The sequence below is a fragment of the Psittacula echo genome, assembly GCF_963264785.1.
Source record: "Psittacula echo genome assembly, contig: SCAFFOLD_146, whole genome shotgun sequence".
Lineage (NCBI taxonomy): Eukaryota > Metazoa > Chordata > Aves > Psittaciformes > Psittacidae > Psittacula > Psittacula echo.
Window position 1 is genome coordinate 37,503 of NW_027664211.1, and position 23,886 is coordinate 61,388.

The 23,886-nt window shown below is 58.8% G+C and overlaps 2 protein-coding genes across 2 annotated transcripts; both read right to left on the reverse strand.

Annotated features, from left to right (window-relative positions):
- Positions 1 to 87: 87 nt before the first annotated feature.
- Positions 88 to 9,852, reverse strand: ASPDH (aspartate dehydrogenase domain containing; the record flags this gene model as incomplete). Its single annotated transcript, XM_080639887.1, has 8 exons — positions 88 to 318; positions 1,330 to 1,543; positions 4,822 to 5,054; positions 6,149 to 6,298; positions 8,606 to 8,690; positions 8,768 to 8,906; positions 9,292 to 9,349; positions 9,751 to 9,852. The coding sequence occupies 8 exons, from the start codon at positions 9,850 to 9,852 to the stop codon at positions 88 to 90; spliced, it is 1,212 nt and encodes a 403-aa protein (XP_080496013.1).
- Positions 9,853 to 11,802: 1,950 nt separating this feature from the next.
- LRRC4B (leucine rich repeat containing 4B) lies at positions 11,803 to 22,117 on the reverse strand (the record flags this gene model as incomplete). The annotated part of the gene is made up of 2 exons (XM_080639888.1): positions 11,803 to 13,916; positions 21,879 to 22,117. Coding segments are annotated over 2 exons (2,353 nt in total), but the record flags the coding sequence as incomplete, so codon positions are not given.
- Between the last annotated feature and the right edge of the window lie 1,769 nt (positions 22,118 to 23,886).

The following is a 23,886-nucleotide window of genomic DNA, read 5'->3' on the forward strand; positions in this document are numbered from 1 at the left end:
GCGTGCTTTGCGCCCATTGCCGAGAGCTAGGCGGGGGCCTTCCTCCCAGTGTGCATTGCGCCGCGGCGGCCGCGGACCTTCCTCCCATCATGCCCCGCGCGGCATCCCCGTGCTGCGGCCGCCATGACAGGGCCGAGGCCTTGGTGGCGAGGTCACCGGGTTTAATGGGGTCGCGGTAGCGGGGGGGGCCGGGGGGTCCCGGGGGGGTCCTTGGGGGGGTCCTTGGGGTCCTTTGGGGGGTCCCGGGGGGGTCCTCGGGTCCATTCCTGGCCCCACGGCCTCAGCAGAGCCGGACGCAGCCGCCATGGCCTGTACAGGCTGAGGGGAGAGAGACCATGGGGGGGGGGGGTATGGGATATATGGGGTGTATGGGATATATGGGATATGGGGTATATGAGATATAGGATATGGGATATATGGGATGTGGGATATGGGATATGAGATGGAATACAGGGTATGGGATATATGGGATATAGTATATATGGGATACAGGATATGGGGTATATGAGATATGGGATATATGGGATATAGGATATATGGGATACAGGATATGGGGTATATGAGATATGGGATATATGGGATATAGGATATATGGGATGTGGTATATGGGATGTAGGATATGGGGTATATGGGATGTGGGATATAGGATATGGGATATAGAATATATGGGATATATGGGATACAGGATATATGGGATATATATGATATATGGGATATGGGATACAGGATATATGGGATATATATGATATATGGGATATGGGATACAGGATATATGGGATATATATGATATATGGGATACGGGGTATACGGGATATGTGGGATATATACGGGATAGGGGATATATAGGATATATGGGATATAATATATGGGATACGGGGTATATGGGATATATATGGGATATGGGATACAGGATATATGGGGTATACAGGATATATGGGGTATACAGGGTATACGGGATATATGGGGTATATGGGATATGTGGCGTATATGTGCTATATGGGATATGTGGGATATATGGGGTATATGGGATATATGGGGTATATGGGATATACGGGATTTATGGGATATACGGGATATATGGGATATACGGGATATATGGGGTATGTGGGATATATGGGGTATATGGGATATGTGGGATATATATGGGATATGGGATACAGGATATATGGGGTATATGGGGTATATGGGATATGTGGGGTATATGGGGTATACAGGATATATGGGATATACGGGATATACGGGATATACGGGATATATGGGGTATATGGGGTATATGGGATATGTGGGGTATATGGGGTATACAGGATATATGGGATATACGGGATATACGGGATATATGGGGTATATGGGGTATATGGGATACGTGGGGTGTGGGTCCCGGCGGGTCGCACCCTGGAGGCTGCTCCAGAAGCTGTCCCTGGTGCCGGTGCCGGTGACAGCGCCCGGCAGGGCCGGGTTGCGCCGGGTGCTGGTGATGGAGAGAGCCCGGCCCTGGGCCCCAGCGCCCCGCACCTCAACCTCCACCGTGTGCACGTCCGGGGCACTGCGGGCCAGGGGGTACAGGGGATATAGGGGATGGAGGGGATAGAGGGGATGGAGGGGATAGAGGGGATAGAGGGGATGGATGGGATAGAGGGGATGGAGGGGATGGATGGGATAGAGGGGATGGAGGGGATGGATGGGATGGAGGGGATGGATGGGATAGAGGGGATGGAGGGGATGGAGGGGATGGAGGGGATAGAGGGGATGGAGGGGATAGAGGGGATGGAGGGGATGGATGGGATAGAGGGGATGGAGGGGATGGATGGGATGGAGGGGATAGAGGGGATGGATGGGATAGAGGGGATGGAGGGGATGGATGGGATAGAGGGGATGGAGGGGATAGAGGGGATGGATGGGATAGAGGGGATGGATGGGATAGAGGGGATGGAGGGGATAGAGGGGATGGAGGGGATGGATGGGATAGAGGGGATGGAGGGGATGGATGGGATAGAGGGGATGGAGGGGATGGATGGGATAGAGGGGATGGAGGGGATAGAGGGGATGGAGGGTATGGATGGGATAGAGGGGATGGATGGGATAGAGGGGATGGAGGGGATGGATGGATAGAGGGGATGGACGGGATAGAGGGGATGGAGGGGATAGAGGGGATGGAGGGGATAGAGGGGATGGAGGGGATAGAGGGGATGGATGGGATAGAGGGGATGGAGGGGATAGAGGGGATGGAGGGGATAGAGGGGATGGAGGGGATAGAGGGGATGGATGGGATAGAGGGGATGGAGGGGATAGAGGGGATAGAGGGGATGGATGGGATAGAGGGGATGGAGGGGATAGAGGGGATGGAGGGGATGGATGGGATAGAGGGGATGGATGGGATAGAGGGGATGGATGGGATAGAGGGGATGGAGGGGATGGATGGGATAGAGGGGATGGAGGGGATGGAGGGGATAGAGGGGATGGAGGGAATGGATGGGATAGAGGGGATGGAGGGGATGGAGGGGATAGAGGGGATGGAGGGGATAGAGGGGATGGATGGGATAGAGGGGATGGAGGGGATGGATGGGATAGAGGGGATGGAGGGGATGGATGGGATGGAGGGGATGGATGGGATAGAGGGGATGGAGGGGATAGAGGGGATGGATGGGATAGAGGGGATGGAGGGGATGGAGGGGATAGAGGGGATGGAGGGGATAGAGGGGATGGATGGGATAGAGGGGATGGAGGGGATGGATGGGATAGAGGGGATGGAGGGGATGGATGGGATAGAGGGGATGGAGGGGATAGAGGGGATGGAGGGGATAGAGGGGATGGATGGGATAGAGGGGATGGAGGGGATGGATGGGATGGAGGGGATGGATGGGATGGAGGGGATGGAGGGGATAGAGGGGATGGAGGGGATGGAGGGGATGGATGGGATGGAGGGGATAGAGGGGATGGAGGGGATGGATGGGATAGAGGGGATGGATGGGATGGAGGGGATAGAGGGGATGGAGGGGATGGATGGGATGGAGGGGATGGAGGGGATGGAGGGGATAGAGGGGATGGAGGGGATAGAGGGGATGGAGGGGATGGATGGGATGGAGGGGATGGATGGGATGGAGGGGATGGAGGGGATAGAGGGGATGGAGGGGATGGAGGGGATGGATGGGATGGAGGGGATAGAGGGGATGGAGGGGATGGATGGGATAGAGGGGATGGATGGGATGGAGGGGATGGAGGGGATGGAGGGGATGGAGGGGATGGAGGGGATGGAGGGGATGGAGGGGATAGAGGGGATGGAGGGGATAGAGGGGATGGAGGGGATGGAGGGGATGGAGGGGATAGAGGGGATGGAGGGGATAGAGGGGATGGAGGGGATAGAGGGGATGGAGGGGATGGATGGGATAGAGGGGATGGATGGGATGGATGGGATAGAGGGGATGGACGGGATAGAGGGGATGGAGGGGATAGAGGGGATGGATGGGATAGAGGGGATGGACGGGATAGAGGGGATGGAGGGGATAGAGGGGATGGATGGGATAGAGGGGATGGAGGGGATAGAGGGGATGGAGGGGATAGAGGGGATGGATGGGATAGAGGGGATGGAGGGGATAGAGGGGATGGAGGGGATGGATGGGATAGAGGGGATGGATGGGATAGAGGGGATGGATGGGATAGAGGGGATGGAGGGGATGGATGGGATAGAGGGGATGGACGGGATAGAGGGGATGGAGGGGATAGAGGGGATGGAGGGGATAGAGGGGATAGAGGGGATGGATGGGATAGAGGGGATGGACGGGATAGAGTGGATGGATGGGATAGAGGGGATGCAGGGGATAGAGGGGATGGATGGGATAGAGGGGATGGAGGGGATGGAGGGGATAGAGGGGATGGATGGGATAGAGGGGATGGAGGGGATAGAGAGGATGGATGGGATAGAGGGGATAGAGGGGATGGAGGGGATGGACGGGATAGAGGGGATGGAGGGGATAGAGAGGATGGATGGGATAGAGGGGATGGAGGGGATAGAGGGGATAGAGGGGATGGACGGGATAGAGGGGATGGAGGGGATAGAGAGGATGGATGGGATAGAGGGGATAGAGGGGATGGAGGGGATGGAGGGGATAGAGAGGATGGATGGGATGGATGGGATAGAGGGGATGGAGGGGATAGAGGGGATAGAGGGGATGGACGGGATAGAGGGGATGGAGGGGATGGATGGGATAGAGGGAAGAGAGGGGATGGAGGGGATGGATGGGATAGAGGGGATAGAGGGGATGGATGGGATAGAGGGGATGGAGGGGATAGAGGGGATGGATGGGATAGAGGGGATGGACGGGATAGAGGGGATATAGGGGGTGTATGGGGTATGGGATAGAGGGGATGTGGGAGATGGGGGGGCATAGGATATGAGATATATAGGATGTGGGATATATGAGATATATGGGATAGAGGATATATGGGATATGGCATATATGGGATATGGGGTATATGGGATGTGGGGTATGGGATATGGATCATATATCATGTGAGATATAGGATGTATGGGATATGGAATATATGGGATATATGGGGTATAGGATATGGCATGTGGGGTATAGGATATATGGGATATTTGGCATATCGGATATGGAATATATGGGATATGGGATATATGGCATGTCATGGGATATGGGATACATAGGATATACGGGATATATGGGCTATATGGGATGTGGTATATATGGGATAGAGGAGATAGGATCTATGGGATCTATGGGCTATAGGATCTATGGGCTCTATGGGCTGTATAGGATCTATGGGATAGGGGCTATACGGGATGCGGGTTATGGGATGCAGGACCTGGGGTCCGCCACCAGGCAGGCCCGGACGCCATCGAAGCCCAGGCTGGGCGCCGCCAGCGCGGCCGCGGCCATGGCGTTCACGTTGCTGGGGGCGAGCGCGCAGAGCGGGCGCAGGGGCCCCTCGTAGAGCACCGTGCGCGCCCCCGCCGCCAGCGCCGCCTCTGCGCGCTCCCGCAGCCACCCCGCAGCGCGCAGGCTCTGTGGGGCCTTCGTCATCGTCACCGTCAGCGCCTGCAGGGGGCGGCAGCGGCGCCCATAGGGGATAACGGGACCCATAGGGGATAACGGCACCCATAGGGGATAACGGCACCCATAGGGGATAACGGGACACATAGGGGATAACGGGACCCATAGGGGATAACGGCACCCATAGGGGATAACGGCACCCATAGGGGATAACGGGACACATAGGGGATAACGGCACCCATAGGGGATAACGGCACCCATAGGGGATAACGGGACACATAGGGGATAACGGCACCCATAGGGGATAACGGCACCCATAGGGGATAACGGGACCCATAGGGGATAACGGCACCCATAGGGGATAACGGCACCCATAGGGGATAACGGGACCCGTAGGGGACAGCGGCACCCGTAGGGGACAATGGCACCCATAAGGGACAGCGATACCCATAGAAGACAATGGCACCCATTACCCCATTGCCTCCATTCACCCCATTACCCTCATTACCCCATCACCCCCATCGCCCCCATTACCCCATCACCCCCATTACCTCATCACCCCAATCACCCCCATTACCCCATCACCCCCATTACCCCATCACCCCCATTACCCCCATTCCCCCCATCACCCCCATTACCCCATCACCCCCATCGCCCCCATTACCCCATTACCCCCATCACCCCCATCGCCCCCATTACCCCATCACCCCATCACCCCCATTACCCCATCACCCCCATTACCCCATCGCCCCCATTACCCCATTACCCCCATCACCCCCATCACCCCCATTACCCCATCGCCCCCATTACCCCATTACCCCCATTACCCCATCACCCCATCACCCCCATTACCCCCATCACCCCCATTACCCCATCACCCCCATTACCCCATCGCCCCCATTACCCCATTACCCCCATTACCCCATCACCCCCATTATCCCCATCACCCCCATTACCCCATCGCCCCCATTACCCCCATTACCCCATCACCCCCATTACCCCCATTACCCCATCACCCCCATCGCCCCCATTACCCCATCGCCCCCATTACCCCATCACCCCCATTACCCCATCGCCCCCATTACCCCCATTACCCCATCACCCCCATTACCCCCATTCCCCCCATCACCCCCCCTCACCGCCAGGGTCCCGGCCCTGTCCATGCGCTCGATGTCCTCGCAGCCCCAGAGGGCGCCCCTGGGCACGTACAAGGTGTGCCCGCCCCGCGCCGCCGCCCCCCGCAGCCGCTGCTCCGTGCCCGGGTCACTGAGGGCAGTGGGGGAGCCCAGCTGGGGGCAGGGGGGTCACCAGGGCCCGTACCCCCTATATGATATACCCCATCCCCATATCCTATACCGCGATCCCATATAGCTCATATCCCATATATCCCATACCCCCTATATGATATACCCCATCCCCATATCCTATACCGCGATCCCATATAGCTCATATCCCATATATCCCATACCCCCTATATGATATACCCCATCCCCATATCCTATACCGCGATCCCATATAGCTCATATCCCATATATCCCATACCCCCTATATGATATACCCCATCCCCATATCCTATACCGCGATCCCATATAGCTCATATCCCATATATCCCATACCCCCTATATGATATACCCCATCTCCATATCCTATACCGCGATCCCATATAGCTCATATCCCATATATCCCATATCCCATACCCCCTATATGATATACCCCATCTCCATATCCTATACCGCGATCCCATATAGCTCATATCCCATATATCCCATATCCCATACCCCCTATATGATATACCCCATCCCCATATCCTATACCGCGATCCCATATAGCTCATATCCCATATATCCCATACCCCCTATATGATATACCCCATCTCCATATCCTATACCGCGATCCCATATAGCTCATATCCCATATATCCCATACCCCCTATATGATATACCCCATCCCCATATCCTATACCGCGATCCCATATAGCTCATATCCCATATATCCCATACCCCCTATATGATATACCCCATCCCCATATCCTATACCGCGATCCCATATAGCTCATATCCCATATATCCCATATCCCATACCCCCTATATGATATACCCCATCCCCATATCCTATACCGCGATCCCATATAGCTCATATCCCATATATCCCATATCCCATACCCCCTATATGATATACCCCATCTCCATATCCTATACCGCGATCCCATATAGCTCATATCCCATATATCCCATATCCCATACTCCCTATATGATATACCCCATCCCCATATCCTATACCGCGATCCCATATAGCTCATATCCCATATATCCCATATCCCATACCCCCTATATGATATACCCCATCTCCATATCCTATACCGCGATCCCATATAGCTCATATCCCATATATCCCATATCCCATACCCCCTATATGATATACCCCATCCCCATATCCTATACCGCGATCATATAGCTCATATCCCATATATCCCATATCCCATACCCCCTATATGATATACCCCATCCCCATATCCTATACCGCGATCCCATATAGCTCATATCCCATATATCCCATATCCCATACCCCCTATATGATATACCCCATCCCCATATCCTATACCGCGATCCCATATAGCTCATATCCCATATATCCCATACCCCCTATATGATATACCCCATCCCCATATCCTATACCGCGATCCCATATAGCTCATATCCCATATATCCCATACCCCCTATATGATATACCCCATCCCCATATCCTATACCGCGATCCCATATAGCTCATATCCCATATATCCCATACCCCCTATATGATATACCCCATCTCCATATCCTATACCGCGATCATATAGCTCATATCCCATATATCCCATACCCCCTATATGATATACCCCATCCCCATATCCTATACCACGATCATATAGCTCATATCCCATATATCCCATATCCCATACCCCCTATATGATATACCCCATCCCCATATCCTATACCGCAATCCCATATATCCTATATCCCATGTATCATATATCCCATACCCCGTATATGATATATCCCATATCCTATATCCCATATATCCTATATCCTATGTATCCTATATCCCATATATCATATACTCCATATCCCATACCCGATATCCCATATATCATATATCCCATATATCATATATTCCATATCCCATATATCATATACACCATGTATCATATATCCCATGTATCGTATATCCCATATATCATATACTCCATATCCCATGCCCCATACCTCACATATCCCATATATAATATATCCCATATATCATATATCCCATACCCCATGTATCATATATCCCATGTATCATATATCCCATATATCGTATATTCCATACCCCATATAGCATATATCCCATGTATCGTATATCCCATACCCCATATATCATATATCCCATATCCCATACCCCATACTCCATACCCCATATCCCATATATCATATATCCCATATCCCAATCCCATATATCATGTATCCCATATCCCATATTCCATATAGCCCATATCGCATACCCCATATATCCCATATATCCTATATCCCATACCCCATATATCCCATATATCCCATACCCCATATATCCCACATCCCCACCATGAAGTCCGCGTGGCTCAGGATCTCCTCTCCATACTCCTTGGCCACGCAGGGATGCGCCACCTCCACCACCAGCTCCACATCCCTGGGGGGCAATGGGGGGCAGTGGGGGGCAAGGGGACATGGCGGGTGCCATGGGGTGCCATTGGGGGTGACCCTCACTTATGGGGCAGCTCCTTGAGGTCCAGCAGCCGCAGGGGGGGGGGGACCCCGTCCAATGCCCCCCCCCGTGTCCACACGAACCCCAAAGTCAGGCCCAGGGGGGGGCCCCGCGCCAGGAGCTGCCCCACGAGGAACCGGCCTGGGGGGGGGGGGCACCCCATAAGTGACCCCCCCCATTGCTCCGTATTCCCCCCCCCAGTTACCCCATAGCCCCCATGACCCCAATTAGCCCTTAATTACCCCCATAGCTCCCAATTGCCCCCAATCACCGTAATTAGCCCTTAATTGCTCCCTATTACCCCCCCCAATTACCCCTCCATCCCCATAATTACCCCTTCATTACCCCCATAGCCCTCAGTTACCCCTTAATTGCCCCCCGTAGCCCCCAGTTACCACCCCAATTACCATTAATTAGCCCCTAATAGCCCCAATTACCCCTAATTACCTCCAACCATCCCTAATTGCCCCCAACAGCCCCAATTACCCCCTAATTAGCCCTAATAGCCCCTAATTGCTCCCAGTACCCAACTGGCCATAGCCCAGGATCCCGACCCGCCGGCACCGCGGGGCCTCTGCCATGACCTGGGGGGGGGGCCGGGGGCAAAGCTCAGGGTCCTGACCCCCTCCAGCCCCATAAGTGCCCCCCCAAGCCCCATAAATGCCCCTTCCGACCCATAACTACCCCCCATTAGCCTCATAACTGCCCCCCTTAACCCCATACGTGCCCCTTTGTACCCCATCTTTGCCCCTATTAGCCCCATAACCAACCCCCCGTAGCCCTATAGCTGCTCCCAGCCCCATAAGTGCCCCCTCTCAGCCCCATAAGTGCCCCATGACCCACCCCATAACTGCCCCCTCTACCCATAACCGCCCCCCTTAGCCCTGTAACAGCCCTCCCTTACCCCCAGTTGCCTCCCCTCAGCCCCATAAGTGCCCCTTTAGCCCCATAAGTGCCCCTTTAGCCCCATTTACCCCCCACTTGCCCCCTCGGAGCGGCCTTTGCCCCCCCCGGCCCCGCCCCCTCCGTTAATGAGCAACCGGAGACACGCGGGGGGGGGGGGGGGGGAAGGCCGCGCCGTTGCCATGGCGACACCTCCCGTTCCCATAGCAACCAATGGGGAGGGGAGGCGGAAGAGCCTTCCCCCCGTGTTGCCATGGAGACCGGGAGCGGCGGGGGATGGGAGGGGGCTGCACACAGCCCTTAGCGTGTCCTTAGCATGTTCTTAGCGTGTTCTTAGCGTGTTCTTAGCGTGTCCTTAGTGTGTTCTTAATGTGCCCTTAGCGCGTCCTTAGCATGCCCTTAGCGTGTTCTGGCACAGGCAGCGCCTGCCCCGAATGTCACACACGTGAAGGACACGCTAAGGACATGGCAAGCACACCCCATGCAGGACTCAAACACACCCCAAGCACACGCCATGTGCACATGCTAAACACATGCCAAGCACACACCAAGCACACGTATGCTATGCGTCACACACGTCAAGCACATACTTGCATGTCACACACGTGTACATGTGTAACACGCGTGTCACATGCACGCACACATCACACGCGTGTCATGTGAGCCCACATGTCACACACATCACCTGCACGCACACGCGTGTCACCCATCACCCATCATATGTATGCACATGCGTGTCACATGCGTCACACACACACGTGTCACACATCACATGCACGCACACACATGTCACGCACACCTCACACGTGTGTCACACGCCCGCACACGTGTCACACTCAGGTACGCACATGTCACAAACCCGCACACACGTCACACATGACACATGCTACACGCATGCACACGCATGCCACACACACATCATGTGCCGGCACATGCGTGTCACACTCAAGACACACACGTGTCACACATCCCACATGTCACATACATGCACATGCATGCCACACACACATCACGTGCCCGCACATGCGTGTCACACACGTGTCACACTCAGACACACACGTGTCACATGCATGCACACACGTCGCATGCCCACACATGCGTGTCACACACGTCACATGTCGTACACGTCACACACGTGTCACACATCACACACGTCACACGCATGCACACACGTCACATGCATCACGTGCCTGCACGTGTGTCACACACGTGTCACACTCAGACACACACGCGTCACATGCCCACATGCGTGTCACACACGTCACATGTCACACACACCCGCGCACACGTGTCACACATCACACACGTCACATGCACGCACCCACGTCACATGCCCACACATGCGTGTCACACACGTCACATGTCGCACACGTCACACACGTGTCACACGTCACGCCTGTCACATGCATCACGTGCCCGCACACGCGGGTCACATGCGCACGCACCCACATGTGACAGCCACGTGACACCCACGTGCCCCGCCCCCCCTCCCCCTCGGGCGCGTTTCAAACCCGCGCTGGATTTTTATTAAAATAGGAAAGTTTCGGCCGCGGCTTTAAAAAAACCCCGGGGGGGGGTGGGGGAGGGGCGGGGGGGGGCTGGGGGTGGGGGACGGGCCGGGGGGGGGGGGGTGGGAGCAGGACGCACGTGACCCCCACGTGACCCACGGGGACCCGTGCTCCCGCATCACCTTGGGGCGCATCCAAGCCCCCCCCCTCCCCCCCCATCCCCATCCCCATCCCCATCCCCCCCCCCCTCAGGGCCCTTCGCGCCCCTCCCCCACCACCGCACGACCCCGGGGTCCCCCCGAGGCCTCCCTCGTGCACCCCCCCCTCCCCCCCCCCGCGTACCGCGCGCCCCCCCCCAATTCACCCCCGATCCGCAGCCCCCCACCCCCCCCACCCCATTCAACCCCCGCCTTCTCCTCCGATCCACCAGGGGGCGCGCTGCCCGGTTTGGGGCCGTTTCCGAGCGGTTCTTGATGGGGGGGGGGGGGGGGGGGGGGGCGCGTTTTTTGGGGCCGTTTCCGAGCGTTTTTGGGGGCGTTTCCGAGCGTTTTTGGGGCCGTTTCCGAGCGTTTTTGGGGGCGTTTTTGAGCGTTTTTGAAGCGTTCCTCGCTGCCTGCCTCCCCCTTTCAGATCTGCGTCTCCTGCACGTTCTCCTTGGACGGGCTCTTGAAGAGCAGCGGTTCGTGCACCGAGTTGAGCAGCGGGTTCTTGCCGCCGGCGTTGCCGTAATGCGCCGCGAACGCCGCGTAACGCTCCAGGTGGTCGCGTTCCAACGCCGGCAACGCCAAGCGGTTGTCCCCAACGCCACCGCCGCCGCCGCCGCCGCCGCCGGTACCGCCGCCGCCACCGGTACCGCCGCCCCCCCCGGCCCCGCCGCCCCCCCCAAGCTCGTCCTCCACGTTGACGATCTCGACGGCGCGCGCGGGGCCGCCGCGGTGCTTGTGCCGCTGGTGCTGCTTGCGGAGCTTGTAGAAGGCCACCAGCATCACGGCCGCCATGAAGGTGATGGCCACGAAGCAGCCGATGATGATCTTGGTGGTCTTCAAGACGTCGTCGAGGTCCTGGAGGCCGCCGCCGGCGCCGCCGGCGCCCGCCGCCGCCACCGCGGTGATGGGCACCGTGAAGGGCTTCCCGGTGGCGCGCGTGGCCGAGGCCGGCGTGGACGCGGCGCCGGGCGCTTCCCAGCCCATTGTGGGCACCGGCGGCGTCTGCGGCGCCGGCTCCTCGCCGCCGGCGTCGGTGGTTTCCACGGTGACCGTGGTGAAATAGGTGTAGCCGGTGGCGGCGGCGGCGGCGGCGGCGGCGGCGGCGGCGGCGTCGACGGCCGAGACGTTGAGCGTGGCGGTGGCCGTGGTGTTGCCGGCGGCGTTGGTGACCATGCAGGTGTACTGCCCCGTGTCCTGCACGGTGACGTTGGTGAAGTTGAGCGTGCCGTCGTGCAGCACCGAGATGCGCACGCGGTACGAGCCGTGCGTCATCAGCGTCCCGTTGGGGGTCAGCCAGTTGACCGAGGTCATGGCGGTGCCCGTGCGGCACTTGAGCTCCGCCGCCATCCCTTCGGTGACGTTCAGGTCCGCCGGCGGCTCCACGATGACGGGCGCGTAGCACGTGAAGTGCCCCGGCTCCAGCTCGCCCAGGTAGCGGCCCCGCAGCGCCGGCGGCGCGTGGCACCGCGCGCAGCAGCTCGTGTTGCTGGGCACCGTCTCCCGCAGCCACCAGCTCAGCCAGAGCACGTCGCAGTCGCAGCGCCACGGGTTATGGTGCAGGTGCACCCGCTCCAGGCGGTGCAGCGGCGCGAACAGGTCGTGCGGCAGCGACGCCAGCTCGTTGTGGGCCAGGTTGAGCTCCTCCAAGGCCTTGAGGTCGTCGAAGGCGTTGCGCTCCACCGCCGCCACGCGCGCGTGCATCAGCCACAGCTTCCGCAGGCTCCCCAAGCCTTGGAAGGAGCCCGGCCGGACCCTTCCCAAGCGGTTGCCGGAGAGCTCGAGCTCCTCCAAGCGCACCAGGGCCGTGAGGTTGGGGATCTCCTTGAGGTTGCACATGCCCAGGTTCAGGTAGCGGAGGTTGACCAAGCCCTCGAAGGCCGCCTCCGAGATGTACTCCAAGCGCTTGAGCTCGCCCAGGTCCAAGCGGCGCAGGGAGGGCACGCGGTTGAAGGCGTACGAGGGGATGCTCTCGATGGGGTTGTTGCGCAGCCACAGCTCCCGCAGCTTGGACAGGTACTCGAAGGCCTGCGTGGGCACCGTGGTCAGGCGGTTGTCGAAGAGCTCCAAGGTGTTGAGGTTGGGGAGGCCGTTGAAGGCGCCCACCTCCACGGTGCGCACCAGGTTGCGGCTCAGCTGCAGGATCTCGAGGTGCCGCAGGTGCTTGAAGGTGTCGGTGCGGATGACCTGGATGTGGTTCTCCTGCAGGTTCAGGTACCGCGTGTTGACCGAGATGCTGCCGGGCACCTCGAGCAGCTCCCGCCGCGTGCAGATCACCCGGCTCGCCTGGTTGCTGCAGGAGCAGGCGGCCGGGCACGACGGCGGGGCCGGGGGGGCGGCCGTGGCCGCCGGCAGCGCGGGCAGCAGCAGGAGGAGCAGCACCGGCAGCAGGGAGGGCAGGGAGGCGGCGGCGCTGGCGCTGGCGCTGGTGGCGGTGGTGGTGGAAGCGGGGGGAGGCGGCGGCATCGCTGCGGGCACCGGCGCCGCCATGGCCGCGGGCAAAGGGGCATCGTCCGGCGTCAGGGCCCCGGGTGGTGCTGAGGGGAGAACAATGGGGGGGGGGGGGTCAGTGAGGAGAGGGAAGGGGGGGGAATGGGGGGGATGGGGGCGATGGGGGGAATGGGGGTAATGGGGTAATGGGGGTAATGGGGGTAATGGGGTAATGGGGGTAATGGGGTAATGGGGGTAATGGGGGTAATGGGGTAATGGGGTAATGGGGGTAATGGGGGTAATGGGGGTAATGGGGTAATGGGGTAATGGGGGTGATGGGGGTAATGGGGCAATGGGGGTAATGGGGTAATGGGGGCAATGGGGGTAATGGGGTAATGGGGGTAATGGGGGTAATGGGGTAATGGGGGTAATGGGGCAATGGGGGTAATGGGGTAATGGGGGCAATGGGGGTAATGGGGTAATGGGGGTAATGGGGGTAATGGGGTAATGGGGTAATGGGGTAATGGGGGTAATGGGGGTAATGGGGGTAATGGGGTAATGGGGGTAATGGGGGTAATGGGGTAATGGGGGCAATGGGGGCAATGGGGTAATGGGGTAATGGGGTAATGGGGGTAATGGGGTAATGGGGGTAATGGGGGTAATGGGGTAATGGGGGTAATGGGGGTAATGGGGTAATGGGGGTGATGGGGGCAATGGGGTAATGGGGGTGATGGGGGCAATGGGGTAATGGGGGTAATGGGGTAATGGGGGTAATGGGGCAATGGGGGTAATGGGGCCATGAGGAGCAAGGAGAGCAATAGCGAGCAATGGGAGCAATGGGGGCAATGGGGAGTAACAGTGAGCAAGAGTGAGCAGAGGAGAGCAGCAGTGGGCAGCAGTGAGCTATAGGGACAACCAGGAGCAATGGGGGCAATGGGGAGCAATGGGGGCAATGGGGGCAATGGGGCGCAATGGGGCGCAATGGGGTGTAATGGGGCGCAATGGGGAGCAATGGGGCGCAATGGGACGCAATGGGGGCAATGGGGGCAATGGGGCGCAATGGGGTGCAATGGGGCGCAATGGGGACAATGGGGCGCAATGGGGTGTAATGGGGCGCAATGGGGTGCAATGGGGCGCAATGGGGCGCAATGGGGAGCAATGGGGCGCAATGGGGGCAATGGGGGCAATGGGGGCAATGGGGGCAATGGGGCACAATGGGGCACAATGGGGGCAATGGGGCGCAATGGGGCGCAATGGGGAGCAATGGGGCGCAATGGGGGCAATGGGGGCAATGGGGGCAATGGGGCGCAATGGGGCACAATGGGGGCAATGGGGGCAATGGGGGCAATGGGGCGCAATGGAGGCAATGGGGCGCAATGGGGCACAATGGGGGCAATGGGGCGCAATGGGGGGCAATGGGGCGCACAAGGAGAGTGAGCGTGGCCATGGCGAGCATGGACCGGGTGAACACAGGCACCGGAGAGCAGAGAGAGGAGCACAAGGGCCCCCCCAGCAGCCTTGCACACGCGTGTGCATCCCATTACACACACTCATAGCACCCATTGCACCCATAGCACCCATTGCATCCATTGCACCCATTGCATCCATTGCACCCATTGCATCCATAGCACCCATTGCACCCATTGCACCCATTGCATCCATTGCATCCATTGCACCCATTGCACCCATTGCACCCATTGCACCCACTGCATCCATTGCATCCATTGCTCCCATTGCACCCATTGCACCCATTGCACCCATTGCACCCATTGCATCCATTGCATCCATTGCACCCATTGCACCCATTGCACCCATAGCACCCACTGCATCCATTGCATCCATTGCACCCATTGCACCCATCGCACCCATTGCACCCATTGCACCCATTGCACCCATTGCTCCCATTGCACCCATTGCACCCATTCACACCCATTGCACCCATTGCATCCATGCGCACCCATTGCACCCATGCCCCCCCTTGCACCCATGCGCACCCTTTTGCACCCATTGCACCCATGCGCACCCATTGCACCCATTGCACCCATGCGCACCCATTGCACCCATTGCACCCATGCGCACCCATTGCACCCATTGCACCCATTGCACCCATTGCACCCATGCGCACCCATTGCACCCATTGCACCCATGCGCACCCATTGCACCCATTGCACCCATTGCACCCATTGCACCCATGCACACCCATTGCACCCATGCGCACCCATTGCACCCATTGCACCCATGCGCACCCATTGCACCCATTGCACCCATGCGCACCCATTGCACCCATTGCATCCATGCGCACCCATGGCACCCATTGCACCCATTCGCACCCATTGCACCCATGCGCACCCATTGCACCCATTGCACCCATGTGCACCCATTGCACCCATGTGCACCCATTGCACCCATGCGCACCCATTGCACCCATGCGCACCCATGGCACCCATTGCACCCATTCGCACCCATTGCACCCATTGCACCCATTGCACCCATTGCACCCATGCGCACCCATTGCACCCATGCGCACCCATTGCACCCATCGCACCCATTGCACCCATTGCACCCATTGCACCCATCGCACCCATTGCACCCATTCGCACCCATTGCACCCATTGCATCCATGCGCACCCATTGCACTCATGCCCCCCCTTGCACCCATGCGCACCCTTTTGCACCCATTGCACCCATTGCACCCATTCGCACCCATTGCACCCATGCGCACCCATTGCACCCATGCGCACCCTTTTGCACCCATTGCCCCCATTGCCCCCATTGCCCCCATTGCCCCCATCGCACCCATCGCACCCATCGCACTCATCGCACCCATCGCACTCATCGCACCCATCGCACCCATCGCACTCATCGCACCCATTGCCCCCATTGCACCCATCGCACCCATTCGCACCCATTGCCCCCATTGCACCCATCGCACCCATCGCACCCATCGCACCCATCGCACCCATGCGCACCCATTGCACCCATTCGCACCCATTGCCCCCATTGCACCCATCGCACCCATCGCACCCATTGCCCCCATTGCACCCATCGCACCCATCGCACCCATTGCACCCATTGCACCCATTGCATCCATGCGCACCCATTGCACTCATGCCCCCCCTTGCACCCATGCGCACCCTTTTGCACCCATCGCACCCATTGCACCCATGCGCACCCATTGCACCCATCGCACCCATTGCACCCATTGCACCCATCGCACCCATTCGCACCCATCGCACCCATTCGCACCCATTGCACCCATTGTCCCCCATTGCCCCCATTGCCCCCCCTTGCACACGCGTGGTCCCGTCCATCCCCCCCCATCCCCCGCCCCGCTCCCATCAGACGCCGGGGTTCAATCGCTCACCCCCCCCCCAGCGCCGCCCCTCCCCCCATCCCACGTGGCTCCCCCCCCCCAGCCCCCCCCGGCTCCTACCCCCAGCCCTGGGCCCCGGCTCCCGCAGCCTTCGGCCTCTTCCTCCTCCTCTTCCTCCTCCTCTTCCTCCTCCCCCCCTTCCCCTTCCGGACCCCCCCCTCCCCCCTTCCCTTCTCCCGCCCGCTCGGATGCAGAAACCACCCCTCCCCCCCCTCCTCCAGCCGCTGCCGGAGACCGATGGAGCCCCCCTATAGCCCCCTATGTACCCCCTATAGCCCCCTATGTACCCCCTATGTACCCCCTATAGCCCCCTATAGCCCCCTATGTACCCCCTATAGCCCCCTATGTACCCCCTATAGCCCCCTACGTACCCCCTATAGCCCCCTATGTACCCCCTATAGCCCCCTACGTACCCCCTATAGCCCCCTATGTACCCACTATAGCCTCCTATAGCCCCCTATGTACCCCCTATGTACCCCCTATGTACCCCCTATAGCCCCCTATGTACCCCCTATAGCCCCCTATGTACCCCCTATAGCCCCCTATGTACCCACTATAGCCTCCTATAGCCCCCTATGTACCCCCTATGTACCCCCTATAGCCCCCTATGTATCCCCTATAGCCCCCTATGTATCCCCTATAGCCCCCATGTACCCCCTATGTACCCCCTATAGCCCCCTATGTACCCCCTATAGCCCCCTATGTATCCCCTATAGCCCCCTATGTACCCCCTATAGCCCCCTATGTACCCCCTATGTACCCCCTATAGCCCCCTATGTACCCCCTATGTACCCCCTATGTACCGCCTATAGCCCCCTATGTACCCCCTATGTACCCCCTATAGCCCGCTATGTACCCCTTATGTACCCCCTATAGCCCCCTACGTACCCCCTATGTACCCCCCTATAGCCCCCTATGTACCCCCTATAGCCCCCTACGTACCCCCTATGTGCCCCCTATAGCCCCCTATGTACCCCCTATAGTCCCCTATGTGCCCCCTATAGCCCCCTATGTATCCCCTATGTACCCCCTATGTATCCCCCGATACACCCCTATCTACCCCCTACGTACCCTTTTTGTACCCCATGTACCCCCATATACCCCTATGTACCTCATTGTACCCCATTCTACCCCCTATTTACACCCCATGTATCCCCTATGTACCCCCATATACCCCCTATGTACCCGCCTCTCTACCCCCTGTACCCCATTGTACCCCCATGTTCCTCATTGTATGCCCTATGTACCCCTCTATATACCCCCTATGTACCCCCCTATGTCCCCCCCATATTCTCGCTATGTACCCCCATATGCCCCCCATCTACCCCCCTCTATACCCCCTGTACCCCATTGTACCCCCTATGTACCTCATTGTACCCCATTGTACCCCCTATATAAACCCTGTGTACCCCCATATATCCCCTATGTACCCCCTTTTATACCCCCTATACCCCATTGTACCCCCTATGTACCTCATTGTATCCCCTCTGTAACCCCATATACCCCCTATGCACCCCCCTATATACCCTCTATATACTCCCTATGTACCCCTCATGTACCCCCCTATATACCCCCCTATATACCCCCTATATGTCCCAGTGTCCCCCCTATTTCCCCCCCGTACCTGCTGCACCCCCCATGTACCCCTCTATGCTCCGTATCCTCCCAGCACCCCCATATAACCCCCATACCCCCTCTATACCCCCTATATACCCTCTATATACCCCCTATATACCCTCTATATACCCCTATAGACCCTCACATATACCCCCATGTATCCCACACAAACCCCTGCACCCCCTGCACCCCCTCCACCCCCCTATATCTCCCTGTACCTCCTGCACCCCCTATATCCCCCCGTACCCCGCTATACCCCCCCTATACCCCCCTATACCCCCATGTGCCCCCTATATCACACTATCCCCCCTACACCCCCTATAGCCCCTATACCTCAATATACCCCCATGTGCCCCCTATATCCCTCTATACTCCCTATACCCCCCTGTACCTCCTTGTTCCCCCCCCATACCCCCTATGCTCCCTGTATCCCCTATAACCCCTATCGCCCCTATACCCCTTGTACCCCCCCCCACCATGTACCCCCCTATACACCCTGTATCCCCTATACCCCCCGTACCCCTTGTACCCCCCTATACCACCTATATCCCCTATACCCCCTATACCCCCTATATCCCCTATACCCCCTTATATCCCCCATACCCCCTATACCCCCTATACACCCTATACCCCCTATACCCCCCATATCCCCTATACTCCCTATACCCTCTATACCCCCCATACCCCCTATACCCCCCATATCCCCTATACCCCCTATACCCCCCATACCCCCTATACCCCCCATATCCCCTATACCCCCTATACCCCCCATATCCCCTATACCCCCCATATCCCCTATACCCCCTATACCCCCCATATCCCCTATACCCCCCATATCCCCTATACCCCCTATATCCCCTATTCCCCCTATACCCCCCATATCCCCTATACCCCCTATATCCCCTATTCCCCCTATACCCCCCATATCCCCTATACCCCCTATATCCCCTATACCCCCCATACCCCCTATACCCCCCATACCCCCTATACCCCCCATATCCCCTATACCCCCTATATCCCCTATACCCCCTATACCCCCTATACCCCCATACCCCCTATAGCCCCCATATCCCCTATACCCCCTATACCCCCTATACCCCCTATACCCCCCATACCCCCTATACCCCCTATACCCCCCATACCCCCTATACCCCCTATACCCCCCATACCCCCTATACCCCCTATACCCCCCATACCCCCTATACCCCCTATACCCCCCATACCCCCATACCCCCTATACCCCCTATCCCCCCATACCCCCATACCCCCTATATCCCCCTATACCCCCCATATCCCCTATAACCCCCATACCCCCTGCCCCCCCCCATTACAGCTCCCAGGCACGCAGCGGTGCAGCCCCGCCCCCCTTGCACAAGCCCAATGCACCAGGACCGGTGTGCGGGGGGGGCACGCACAGCCAGGGGGGTTCTATGGGGTTCCTATGGGGGGGGCCCTATAGCACCTCTGGGGGGACCTAGAGACCGGGGGGGGCCCTATAGTCCCTATAAAGCAGGGGTCCCTATAGGGTGGGGGGGACCTATAGGACTTGGGGGCTCTATAGCTCCTATAGACTGGGGGGGCCCTATAGCACCTATAAAGTAGGGGTCCCTATAGGGTGGGGGGTCCTATAGGACTGGGGGGACCTAGAGGGGGGACCTAGAGGGTGGGGGGCTCCTATAGGACTGAGAGTACCTATAGAGTGGGGAGGACCTATAGGATTTGGGGGCTCTATAGCTCCTATAGACTGGGGGGGGCCCTATAGCACCTATAAAGTAGGGGTCCGTATAGGGTGGGGGGCCCTATAGGACTGGGGGGACCTAGAGGGTGGGGGGGGACCTAAAGGACTTGAGGGACCTATAGCTCCTATAGAGTGGGGGGGCTCTTATAGGCTGGGGGGAACCTTAGGCTGGGGGGGGGTCTTTAGCCCCTATAGGACTGGGGAGGCCTATAGAGTGGGGGGGGGGGTCTATAAGCTGGAGGGACCCTATAAGGTGGGGGCCATATAGGGCTGGGGGGGGCCCTACGTGCCGAGAGGGGGCCTATAGGCTGGGGGGACCGTATAGCCCCTATAGAGCTGGAGGGGTACCCTATAAGCCCTATGGTGTCAGGGGGGGGGGCCCTATAGCCCCTATAGAGCTGGGGGGTACCCTGTAAGCCCTATGGGGTCTAAGGGGGGGCCCTATAGCCCTTATAGAGCTGGGGGGGGCCCTATAGGGCCTGATGGCGGGGTCCTTGCTATAGGCAAGGAGACACTGAGGTGGGGGGGGCATCATCCCCTCCCATAGGGCCGGGGGGGGGGGGCGGTCCCCTATAGGTGCTGGGGGGGTCCCTATGGAAGGGGGGGTCCCCTATAGATGCTGGGGGGGGGGGTCAGGCCTCGCCGCAGCCCCCTCTGCGTCCCCCCCCCGTCTCCATGGGCTCCCGTTGCCGCGGCAACCGTCACCCTGGTGATGCGCATCCCCCCCCCCCCCCGGACCCCCCCAAACCTGCCCCAACCCCAGCCTGGGGGTCCCTGGGGGGGGAACTGGGCTATACTGGGCTATACTGGGCTATAGTGGGGGGGGTGGCAGGGGGGGGCTGGCCTATACGGGGTTGGGGGGGGGTCTATAGGGGAGGGAAATGGCCTACGCTGGGGGAATACGGAGTGGGGAATGGTCTATAATGGCCTATAAGGGGGGGGGACTGGTCTCTACTGGGGGGGACTGGTCTCTACTGGGAGGGAGGAAGGGGGGGGACCGGTCTAAATGGGGGGGGATTGGGGGGTGAGGAGGGCTCCGTATGAAGGGATGCGGTTGGGGGGGGGCGGTTCTGTACTGGGAAGGATGCAGGGTGGGGACTGGTCCATACTGGGCCGGGGGGGACTGGTCTGTACTGGGAGGGATGCAGGGTGGGGACTGGTCCATACCGGAGGGGGGGGGGGGGGATGCAGAGGGAGGGAGGGGACGGACGGGTCTAAACCGGGGGGGCCTGGGGGGTACGGGGAGGGATGCGGCGAGGGGAGGGGTCCCTGTCGGGGGGGGGCGGGTCCATACTGGGAGGCCCGGGGGTTACTGGTCCATACTGGGGGTCCCGCACTCACCGGGCCGGGCCGCAGCATCGCGCTCCAGCGCCCGACGGGGCCCCCCCCGCCCCGTTCGGCTCCGTTCGGCTCCGCTCGGCTCCGTTCGGCTCCGCTTCGGGCCCGGTTCGGCTCCGGGGCGTTCGGGGTTCGGCTCCGCCTTCGGGTTCCGCTCGGCTTCGGGCGGGTTCGGATCCGTTCGGGTTCGTTCGGCGCCGCTCGGCTCCGATCGCGAGGCTCCGGCAACGGCGGCGGCGGCGCTGGATGGGCGGGGGGGGGGGGGGGGGGAGGAAGGGAGGCGGGGATGGAGCGGGGGGAACATGGGGGGTTACGGGGGGACACGGGACATGGAACATGGGAATGTGGGGATATGGATATGGGATATGGGGTTGGGGTATGGGGTATGGGGTATGGGGTATGGGATATGGGGTATGGGATATGGGGTATGGGGTATGGGATATGGGGTATGGGGTATGGGATATGGGGTATGGGATATGGGATATGGGGTATGGGATATGGGGTATGGGGTATGGGATATGGGGTATGGGATATGGGATATGGGGTATGGGGTATGGGGTATGGGATATGGGATATGGGGTATGGGATATGGGGTATGGGGTATGGGATATGGGATATGGGGTATGGGATATGGGGTATGGGATATGGGGTATGGGGTATGGGATATGGGGTATGGGGTATGGGATATGGGGTATGGGATATGGGGTATGGGGTATGGGATATGGGATATGGGGTATGGGATATGGGGTATGGGATATGGGGTATGGGGTATGGGATATGGGGTATGGGGTATGGGATATGGGGTATGGGATATGGGGTATGGGGTATGGGATATGGGGTATGGGATATGGGGTATGGGGTATGGGATATGGGGTATGGGATATGGGGTATGGGATATGGGGTATGGGATATGGGGTATGGGGTATGGGATATGGGGTATGGGGTATGGGATATGGGGTATGGGATATGGGGTATGGGATATGGGGTATGGATATGGGGTATGGGGTATGGGATATGGGATATGGGGTATGGGATATGGGGTATGGGATATGGGGTATGGGATATGGGGTATGGGGTATGGGATATGGGGTGTGGGATATGGGGTATGGGATATGGGATATGGGGTATGGGATATGGGGTATGGGATATGGGGTATGGGGTATGGGATATGGGGTATGGGGTATGGGGTATGGGATATGGGGTATGGGGTATGGGGTATGGGGTATGGGATATGGGATATGGGGTATGGGGTATGGGATATGGGGTATGGGGTATGGGGTATGGGATATGGGATATGGGGTATGGGGTATGGGGTATGGGATATGGGGTATGGGGTATGGGTGGGATATGGGGTTGGGATATGGGATATGGGATATGGGGTATGGGGTATGGGGATATGGGGTATGGGGTATGGGGTATGTTGGGTATGGGGTATGGGGTATGGGGTATGGGATATGGGGTATGGGGTATGGGTATGGGATATGGGGTATGGGGTATGGGGGTATGGGGTATGGGATATGGGGTATGGGGTATGGGGTATGGGGATATGGGGTATGGGGTTGGGGTATGGGTTATGGGGTATGGGGATATGGGGTATGGGGTATGGGGGTATGGGGTATGGGTATGGGGTATGGGGTATGGGGTATGGGGTTTGGGGTATGGGTATGGGGTTGGGGTATGGGGTATGGGGTATGGGGTTGGGGTATGGGGTATGGGGTATGGGGTATGGGGATATGGGGGTATGGGATATGGGATGATGGGGGGTATGGGGGGGGGGGGGTACGGTGACACTCCCAGCCCAGGACCCGCGTGTCCCCCCCTCCCGCTGTCGTGGCCCCCCAATACCCTCATGTCCCCCCCTCCCGTGTCCTTCCGTGTCACCCCCATCACTGTGGTCCCCGTGTCCCCAAAGCTGTGCCCCTATGTGCCCATACCCCATACCCCATATCCCATACCCCATACACCATACCCCATATCCCATATCCCATACCCCATACCCCATATCCCATAT